This window comes from Castor canadensis, chromosome 7 (assembly GCF_047511655.1).
Source record: "Castor canadensis chromosome 7, mCasCan1.hap1v2, whole genome shotgun sequence".
Taxonomy (NCBI): Eukaryota; Metazoa; Chordata; class Mammalia; order Rodentia; family Castoridae; genus Castor; species Castor canadensis.
The window spans coordinates 110,691,351-110,702,191 of NC_133392.1; the positions used below are offsets into that span (position 1 = coordinate 110,691,351).

Sequence of the window (10,841 nt, forward strand, 5' to 3'; positions counted from 1 at the left end):
GCAGCCAACCTCTCTTGCCTGATTTAGAAAGAGAGAAACACAGAGAGAAAGAAAGCTTATTTCACTGGATTATTAAGAAACTTAAAAGTCAATATTCTACATGAAGTAATTTTGTAAGCTGCAAAGTCCTACACAAATAGAGGATTTAATTATAATTATTTTGACTTAGCTACTTGGATGGGTTCTTACACAGTATTTTAATCATTAAGTTAAAAAAAAAAAAGAAAAGAAAGAAAAGCAGAGAGCTGGGCACAGTTGCTCATGCCTGTGATCCAAGCTACTTGGAGGCAGAAAGAGGTTTAAGACCAGCCTGAACAAAAAAACAAGCCTGGCATGGTGGTTCACAGCTGTAATCTCAGCTATGGAAGAAGCAGATGTAGGAGGATCGAGGTACTGAGGTCAGTCCCAGGTGAAAGCTGGAGACCCTATCTGAAAAATAACGAAAGCAAAAAGGGCTAGGGGCATGGCTCCATTGGTAGAGTGCAGCCTAGCAATCAAGTAGTCCCTCAGTTCGAACCCCAGTACTAAAAAAATTTTTAAATTAAAAAAAAAAAAAAGCAGAGATGCGATATGGCAGAATGATTAAAGACAAGACCTTGGCTTTAAGATACCTAGGTTTCAACCATGGCTTTCCCACTTAACTCACTGTGTGATCTTGGGCATACAGACTGATGCCTCAGTTTTCGTATCTAGAAAATGAGAATAACAACTAGTTCCTATCCCTACATAGGGTTGCTCTGAAGACTACTGAAGTTAAAATATTTAACTTAGAGGCCTGGAGTTGTAGCTTAGTGGTAGAGTACCTGCTTAGTATGTGCAAGACCTTGGGGTCAGTCCCAACACCAAAATTGTTTAAAAAAAAAAAAGTCTAAAAGCGACTGAATACTGGGTGTATTGTTAGTACATTCATGACTTTTATCAAGGAGTCAAACGTAGACTGACATTTAGTAGCCAGTGCTACAAAGCAAAAGTACAGCGGAAGGAAGGAGATAGGCTCATACCTGTGTCTTTAACTCTCTGGGGCAGCCTTTGGAGAGAAAGATAGGTTGTTTTCAACCATCCCCTTCCCTTCCTTCTCCTATCCCCTTCCCTTCCCCTTCATACGCGAAAATCTGCTCACGCATGTCTGTCTTTGCTTTACCCCAGAGACCAGCTTCATTGTGGGGAGGAGAAGTTCCATTTAAGGACCCAGAACCACCCGGCCCAAGCCCTGGAGAGCACAGCGGCTAGCTGCAGGCGGGTGCAGAACCCAGCTCTCTCCCAGCAGGAGGCCATCTAGCCCCTTTCCTTTCCCATCTCTTCAGCTTTCATCCTCCCCAGAATCCTCTCCGCCCTTGAAGTCTCCCAACATAGCCCACTTCCTCCCTAAAGCCCTCTCTGTTCTCCAGATTCTGCATATGTAATTGCCAATTTTGCATTCACTGGCTGTATAATTATGTCACAAGTGCCTATTTTATTGCCCCTAAAAGGTAAACTCTCCAAGGATGAAGGCCACAGTTCTTCTAAATTCTCCGCACACCACAAGGAGCATCCTGAGTGCCACAAATAATTTGGAAGGGGTTTCATTCGCTAGAGGGAGCCCCAGGCTCCATGTGAAGTAGTCAGAACCAAGCTAGGTCACCTATTTTATCCCATCTAAAAATGCTAGTCCTGACGCACTAAACCGATCTTGAGGAACAGTACAGTTTGCAACTTGATGTTAGGTAAGGTAACATTAGCAGCTGTAACTGAAAAACCCCAAAGCTCAACCTTAACAACAGGCATTTGTTTCTGGTTCACATAAAACCTAAACAAGCATGGACAGGCAGGTAGCTCCCAGTGATGGAGTGATGAAGAGATGTCCCTGTTCTTTCTGGGGCATCTTCTAAGGTTACCAGGCCACAGAAGGATCATAGCAAACCTGCCTGGGGAGTTTTTGGGTTTGTTTGTTTTTTTTTATGGATCAAACCTACAAGTGACATTCATTCCTTCCAATCCCATTCCACTGGCTAGTATTTCGCCACATAGTGATTTTAATTGCAAGGGGGCTGGGAAATGTCTAGTCATGTGCCAGGAAGAGATGGAAACAGGTTTGCTGACCATCCAGCCATCACACCACAAATCTGCCATTTGGAAAACCCTCCAAGACAATGGCCATCTTTATCTCTCCACTGGGACCACCAGAATGTTTGGCTCACAGTAACACATTTAAAATGTACTGATGAATGAGTGCAGGAGGGAAGGTGGTACTGCTGCCCAGGTGTGTTAGAGCTCATGTTGGGTACCGTGGTTCGTGCTGACTGCACACCTGTGTGGTCAGGCTGCTCCCCCACCCAAAGCCAGGATCTGGCAGAAGGGGAAGATACCAGAATTGCTGTCTGTCTTAGGGGTATAGTAGGGCAAGAGTACCCAGGCTTACAAGTAGACAAACACTGACCAGGTTTCTTGCCAGCAAAGCAAGCACTCACTATGTGTATGGCACCTTCCATGAATTATTGCATAGAGTACTCATAATCAGCCTGGGAAGGCAGTCATAGTCTCCTTTTGACTCTCCAGTTTCCTGGGAATTTAATGTCTTCCATCCTTATGTTCCCATGGTGCTATTCCACAGCCCTTTCCCATAAAACACTTGTGAGAGACGATTGGCATATGGAGATAACAGTCCCACTCAACGGTGTCTCCCCCTCACACTTTAAGCATCCAGATACAGGAGTTCAAAACCCAACTCCCTTGGGCTGGTGGAGTGACTCAATTGGTAAGACTGCCTGCCTTGCGAGTATGAAGCCCTGAGTTCAAACCCAGTGCTGCCAGAAAAAAAAAAAAACAAATCCCAACTTAACAATTACATGAGATGGGCTGAGGGTGTGGCTCAAGTGGTAGAGTACCTCCTAACAAGTGCAAAATCCTGAGTTCAAACCCCAGTACTGGTCAAAATAATAATAATAATAATAATAATTGCATGAGGTTGGCCAAAACACTTAATTCTTTGAGCCTCAATTTATTTATCTGTAAAATAGGTTCTGAAGTCTGATGTCCTAAGGCTGCTGAGATATATAAATCTAACTTCTCTAAAGAATGATACTAGGTACACAGTAGCTACTCAAAAAAAAAAAAAATTCAAGTAGGTCCCTCCTCTCTCACTCTTTGAGGGCAGGAATAATGTTTTATTTCTGGGCACTAATGCTGTATCTTGCACATCATAAATATATAATAAATGTTAGTTAAAATGCATTGAATGACAGGCTTTACTGTTGAAAAACAAAAATAAGAAAACACAAACTGCCTTGTCTTCAGAAGTTCTTTTTATCGCCCCTCCCCCCCTCACACACTTCATTACTCTTCTTTCTTTGGGTAACATGAACGGCTTTTTTTTGTACTCAGAAATTTTAAATGGCTAACAGAGCACCTCAGGATTCTTTCCTCCAACCATTATCCTTCTCTTTCAAGTCGTGCTTAGCAAGATTATTTGGATATTGGAGCTAAAAACGGTCAGATTACAAGCGGAGGTCCCCAGATCTAACATTCCCCATTGCAGGATTCTGGAATTACACCAAACACCAGGGAGGGGTTGCTCTTCCCTGAAGAGCTGGAGGTTCTGAAAAAAGCCTTTGTCTTAAGGCTTTGCAGAACTGCACTGTGGACTCTCCTCTCCTGGGGTCTCCAGCTCAGATCCACAGTGTCTCCATGCTCCCTGTAAAACAAAACACTGAGGAGCCTCGAAAGACTGCAAAAAGCACTGCTCTCAGAGCCCTGGTGGCATCTTTCAGAATAGAGATCATTGATCCAGAGCCAGCTTTTCTGATTTCTCCAGTAAGCCCTGATCACCAGGTCCATGGCTCTGTCCACTGTTTTCTGCCCACGACACTCTTTAATTTTCATGAAAATCCTGTAAGTCAGATATTATCATCATCTCTATTTTACAGATAAGAAAACAGAGGCTCAGAGGATAAGTAATGTCACCCAAGTAAGCAGCAGAGTCCCCAATCTAAACCCTAGTCTATCAAGTTCAAATTCTGTTACTCCATATGGCCTCTTTAAATGGCTATCAAAGATGATTCATTCTGTATAGAAATACTTGATAAACTAAACAGACTGGACTGATCTCTTAGGCTCCCCTTTTCTCAAAAAAAAAAAAATTATATGGTTCTATGGAGTGAAGCGGGGGCCATGGAGGGAATGTAAAGAAGCCAAACATTATGAGACGTGGCTTATCAGTGTTTAATAACAGTTTCTGGATCAAAACTCTATAGAACCTTATTTATGGACAGACAGTTACTGTTAAGCGGTGCTTTTTATACAACCTTTTCATCTGAGGATGTTGTAGTCTTCTACTGCCTTTCTATTAGTGAGAGATGGGGTGTGAAATTTGCTGGCCTTGCCAAGGTTATCCCATTAAATTATCTGCCCTCTTCCAAAGTAATTCACTTGGAGCTTTGGGTCCTGTGGATGTCCAAGCTTGGGCATTTTGGGGGCAGGGGTTGGGGGGGTGAAAGGAAGGGTTCAAGTGACAGGAGCATCCCAATGACATCACATCAATCCGTGTTTCACTGCCTTCACAAAATAAAGTGGATGCCACAATTGTCCCATTCCTAAACAAACTGAAAACCCTAACCGAGCTTACTGCAACAAAGAGAGAGCCTTTTTACTGCTGTTTATTTTTATTTTGTATTCGTTAGCTTTTTAGATATTCCTGGCATGCAAGTCAGGCTCCGTGTAACAAGCAGCTGCATTTAGTTAAGGATTTTCGAAAGAGTTCCCCCACCCTTCCCCTCCAACTCCAGAGGACTTTCTCAGACTCCTAGAAGACTATTCCTTTCTCTTTCCACGAACAGTCTCTCCTGTCACACCTCAGGGAACGGGTGAAGCTAGGTTGAACCTTCTATTTGAGAAAGAAGCCTGAAGATTTGGGTGTTTCCCAACTAGGGCTGGAGCTGCCAGGATCTGGTCTTCACTGGGACCCTGGGCTGGCAATCAGCTTTCTCTCTTGAGAGCACTCTAAAAAATCAGCCCTTCTCAGCCTCCAACCTGGGTTATGCACTCAGATGCAAATACAAAGGTACTTCATCAAAATGTACATCATCGCTAGTTGGAAGAAACTGCCAGACACACTCCTCAAACCACATCAAGGTTGCAGTTCATTACAAAAAATGTAATTCTTCTTCCAGACCCAGGGGCACAGGCCACCCCAGGCGTTTCCAGTCTATGTCTCAGTTACAGTAAGACTGGCTGGGCGAATCCAGCACTAGAAGAAAACTTGGAATCGGCTCCAAGCCATTTCTTGTACTCCCCAGGTGAAGGGTAAGGAAGCTTTCCCTTGGCTGCCCTTGGAAAATGCTGGTCCCTACATAAAAAAAAAAAGAGTCTAAACTATTTAAGTCAGAAGAAGCTGTCTGGGACAGCAGTTAGTTAAGATTTAAGCATCAACTGTTAGGGCTGGTAAGCCTGGCAAAGCCACTTCCTGGCCATGTGATCTTAGAAAGTAACTTATCCTCTTGGTGCCTAAGTGTACCCCTCCATAAAAGAAGCTAGTTATGTCATCTCCCTTACAGGGTTGCATCAAGGATTCAATGAGCTGATACTTGCAAAAGCTTGGCAATGACTAAGCCATGTAAGGATTACACCAGAGTTTGTCAAATAAAGTACACTTAGGGCATCTCAGAATGTTGGCTTCAGGGAGATTCATTCGTACTTGAGGTCACAAGGACTTGGTGCCGTTCATCAGCTTCTCCCAGGCCCACTTAACAGCCCACCTGGTGATAGGAAAAGTGGGAGGTGGAGGCTCCATGGAGTGACTGAGTTAGGAGAAGGCCCAGAACCACCAATACTCCTACCCCTTTCTACCTCCCCAGGCAGGCAGCTCATTACCCAAGCATCAAACCTGCAAGCCAGTGGTTCCTATCTTTTGAGGGCTGCAGTTTTCTTGGAAAATCTGATGATAGCTATAAACATACAACCATAAAATACCCATGAAATTGTGCATATTATTTCTGGGGGGGTTCACATATCTTTAGTTTTATGTACCCCAAGTTAATGGCATGTATCCATCTCTAGGCTTGGTGTGTTTTGCCAGCACTTGACACACAAGGTTTTACTTAACTCTCAGAAAACTCCTGTAAGGCCAAAAAGACAATCACCATATGCATAATGCAGAAGAGAAAAGATTCAAACCCAGGTCTGCCAAACCCCAAAGTCTACACTTGTGGACACAGCGATACCATCATGCTGCACGCGTGGCTCAAGTGGTAGAGCGCCTGCCTAACAAGCAGGAAGCCCTGAGCTCAAACCCCAGGACCAGCAAAATAAATAAATAAATAAATAAATAAAGCTACACTATCAAGTTCCACTTATACTTCCTTCATACCAGAAGATTTGGTAAGAACAGGACAAAGACCTCTGAAAATATGCCATGTAAGTAATAATACATTTTTACATACAACCGAAATTATTCTCTGTTTATTCAACACAAATCTATGGACTTCTTACTATGTATTATACAGATGTTGTTTATATGTAGATACACTTTATACACTTTTACATCAATACACATAGGGTCTACAAAGCATTTGGTTCTCCATACAACGCTGTGTAAAATTTTCAAAATATTTTAAAATGGGATAAGTGCTCATCAAACCATGGCCAAATCTGAAGCTTATTTGGGTGCAATTGACACACTATTTAAAAACTGATGCACAAAACACAACAAGGGGATTGGACTTTGAGCACATGATAAAAGCTTTAGCACACAAAGGAGGGGTGAGGATAGGTAAGACACCTAAAAAATTAGTTAGCATTTGTTGCCCTTAACGCAGAGAAACTAAAGCAGATACTTTAAAAGCAACTGAGGCCAATAGGAAAAGGAGACCAGGAACTAGAGAAAAGGTTAGATCAAAAAGAATTAACCTAGAAGGTAACACACACTCACAGGAAATTAATGTGAGTCAACTCCCTGTATAGCTATCCTTATCTCAACCAGCAAAAACCCTTGTCCCTTCCTGTTATTGCTTATACTCTCTCTACAACAAAATTAGAAATAAGGGCAAAATAGTTTCTGCTGGGTATTGAGGGGGTGGGGGGAGAGGGAGGGGGCGGAGTGGGTGGTAAGGGAGGGGGTGGGGGCAGGGGGGAGAAATGACCCAAGCCTTGTATGCACATATGAATAATAAATAAATAAATAAATTGATGCACAGATGACACACGCAGGAATTTCAGGTTCAGTCCTTCAAAATATTTGAAAAATCTAATTTGGGGACTATTTTCACCACATAGCAGACTGAGAATATTACAGGATAAAGCTGAGTTTTTAAAAGGACTCCTAACTAAATACAGGGCAGATTACATCAAAGGAGAGAAACAGCCCACCAGGTGTGGTAAATCACTATTGGACATTCAGGATTTCAAAAACCCTGTTGGAAGAGAGCTTGACCACACCCTTTGTTTCTCATGCCTCCATGTGGCTCCCCCTAGCCAGGTAGATAGGATTTTCAGGCATGGAATAAAGTTGAGGCTGGCTGACATGGGCCCTCCTGTTTTTCACCAGCAAAGCTGGAGACTTCTATTTTAAAAGTAGACATGTCAGACACCTATTTAAATGGCATTGGAAGATTTACAAAATGACAACAAATGCAGTCACAGGCCAGTTCCCTCTGACTTCAAGCAGTCCAGCCACTGAAGGGACAGAATTCTGAGAAAGGCTTGGGTAGGTTCCTAAAGCACGGAGCACTGGAAGCCTTTCAGCTTCCTAGAGAAATTCAGCTTTAGGTGGGTAGTAGGTACCCTAGGAGATCAACAGTGAGCAGGCCAGAAACAATAAATGTCAAGGTTTTCTGCTCCTGGCCAATGAAAGAGAAGAGTGATTGGAGAAACGCTAATCAGTTAAAAAAAAAAAAAAGCTTAATACATGAAACATATCTCCTCTTAAACTGACTTCCCAAGCTACTGGCTAGTTACCTTAAGAACTTCAGGTCAAAGGAGTAAGTCTGAGTTCAACTGGAAGCCTTGTACCCAAAAAGCAAGCAAACCTTCACTGAAATGAAAAGGGATTTATAAGATGACAAATAAGACAGAATAACAATAGGTTTGAGCTAATTTATTAAAGAGTATGGGATAAACCAAACTTTTTTTAATGTTTAAAATCCTATAAACAGTTAAGGGGGACAGCATTTGAGCAGCTGCTGATAATAACTTCCTTGCACTCTGCAAAATTATTGCAAGGTTTATTTAAAGGCAGATGACCAAAAAAGGTGAAATCCTCCCTCCTCTCTCCCCCCCTCCCCCCAGGGGCTATGAGCTAAAAGCAATCACTGTTGAAGGGTTAAGTACTAAGTAAAGGAGTCCACAGAGGAAATGACCAAATTAATCAAGGCCACTAACCAGGAGTTCTACCTTAGGCAGAATCACCTGGTGATCCCCATCTCCATTAGCTGGGCAATCCCATTTCAGAAGGATGTTTACATCATCCAGACTGCGCAGCCCATTTTCACCCAGGTGTGGTGGCACAAAGCCAGATGTTTGGCATCACCAAGCAAAACATCCATGTGACCAAACTGTTTACATTTCATTAGGGTTTTGCAACAGGAAGGGACACTCCCTGCTGATGTACATCTTAATTACAATTAGCTGTATTTACCCGGAGGAACTGGCAGATTAGCACAGTTACACTATAAGATCACTTTCAGAATCATCCATTCCCAGTGAACGCTGCTCTGCGTTCCAAAATCGTCTCTAAGCAATCAAAATTCATACACAGCTTCCTTCCACAGTTTCCTACCCAGAAGGTTATCAGCTCACTTTTACTAAACACCGATTCTGCAGTCACAGTGTAGGTAGTGAATGGATCTTTTCCCCCTCAAGTGCTGAAGAAACCAGAGCCTTTTCTTCTCCTAACCACAGCTCTAACTTAAAACTGAAAGATCCATGATAAAAGAGCAGGGACCTATTTATCCGCACAGGTTTGAGGCTGGGAGTGGGGACGGGAAGAATACAAGGGCGTCAGCACCCCCTCAAGGGATGCATGTTAAAAGTGAGGCCCAAGACCCCGCAGACTTTAATCAACTTTCCCCCTCCAACCTCCAAAGAATGAATCAGTTGTCTCCACAGGCGCAGCCGGGCTCTTCCCTCTCATTGTGTACCGGCTGAGACGCAGCAAGGGTGCAAGCTTCCCGCAGCGAACTAAGACGCTCAGGCAGGCTGTGGAGTCTTTCTCTAACAGTTGCGATTGTCTTTGGAGATTACCAAAATCAAGTATGCATTAGATGGATTCCCCCCACCCCGGTTTGTCACACACACACACACACACACACACACACACACACACACACACACACGTGCACACTCCAGAGCACTTGGGAGATTGGGAGATGCAGGCCGCCTCTGACAGCACATTTTGCACAAAGTGGCAGCGGCGGCAGCAGTGCACACGTTTCGGCCTCCATGGTGACCCTCGGGAGGACCGGAGGGCCGGGGCGGTGAAGATGCAAGGCCGCGGGAACCCCAGGCGCTCAGGGCTTTTGTTTGCGCGGGTTCGCGGACCTCCTGGGCTCTCGCAGGCACCACTCAAAACACAAACTCGTTTCTGGACTGCAGGATCCAGTGCCTGCGCTCCGGATGGGGCGCGCTGGGGATCCAGGGAGAGATGGGGAGGCTACGCACGGAAGTGCTCCGATCATCCCCAGGACTCTCCCAAAGTCCTCCACGCTTCCTGTCAGCGGTGACAACCGGAGCTGGGCGCCCAGGAACACGTCTCAGGGTGTACCCCAGCCGGCTACGGGGCTCCGGGGCCAAGCATCGCCTGCCTCCCCCGGCGGCCCGGGCACGGCAGCTCGGCTGGCCTCCGGGTGCGCGGGCGCCTCTTACCTTGGGCAGCCGCCCCGCGCGCGGCCAGCAGCAGCGCGGCCAGCAGCGCCAGCAGCGGCGGGCGCGTCCCGCGGCGGCGCGGCCGGTGCATTCCTCCTCTCGCGGTGGCGGCGGCTCCCCGGCGGCGCGCAGAACATCCACGGGCTCGCCCCGGGCTCCCGGCCACCTCGTCCCGGCCGCTGGCGCTCGCAGGTCGCCGGGGGCGTTAGCAAAGCTCTTTGTCCCTCTAACTTGCTCCCTCGCCTCCGCCCGGCCGCCTTCGGACCCCGGGCGCGCGGTCCCTCCGCAGGCTGCAGCCTCGCCTTCTTTCGCCTCGGCCGGCCGCTCAGTCCCGGGCTGGCCCAGTTGCACTAGCGGACGGCGAGGGTCCCCCCGCTGGGACTCGAGAAGAGCGTGCCCGGCGCCCCGAGCTGCTGTCCCGGGGCTCCCTCGGTGGCAGCTGTGGCGGCTCCTCCGCTCTCCGCGCTCGCTCTGTGGCTCAACTTGTCACTTTCCACCAACTCTCCAGCCCAGAGCCCAGCCCCGACCAATAGCAGGCGCGGGCCCAGGTTGGCGACCCAGCGCCCTCTGCTGCCGCCTCTCGGCAGCCGCACCCGCCCCGGCTCCCCAGAAAGGGGTCGTGGCTCCCGCGCCTCCAACACACCCACCTTTCCCTCTCCCCCGCTCCACGCCTCGAACCCACTAGGGGACGAGACCCTGGATCCCTCGAGGCCGTTTGACAGAAAGGGGAGCCGAGGCTCAGATCCTAGTTGGTGGCTGAATGACTTAGGAGACCCGGATCCTAGCAGCCACAGCTCTGCCACTGTTAGCTGTGTGACCCTTGGCAATACAACACTTAATGATATCGCACAATAATTGCTTTTGGTTTCTTCGTTGTCACAAGAGTTACTTAAGAGAGGCTTCCTACCCAAGTGATATGTGCGTTCTCCTGTTGTTTTTAATTTCTGGTTTCACAGAGTTGACATCTTTGTCATCTGTTCTGCTTCCTTTGGGAGATTTACAGATTTCTC

General features: G+C 46.5%; 1 protein-coding gene across 1 annotated transcript in view; it reads right to left on the reverse strand.

Moving 5' to 3' along the window:
- Ror1 (receptor tyrosine kinase like orphan receptor 1) overlaps nucleotides 1–9,922 on the reverse strand; it is a 355,481-nt gene extending 345,559 nt beyond the window's left edge. Inside the window, exon 1 of the mRNA XM_074079592.1 lies at nucleotides 9,832–9,922. Within this exon, the coding sequence (XP_073935693.1) occupies nucleotides 9,832–9,922 (91 nt within the window). The remainder of the gene's footprint in view (nucleotides 1–9,831) is intronic.
- Nucleotides 9,923–10,841: the final 919 nt, after the last annotated feature.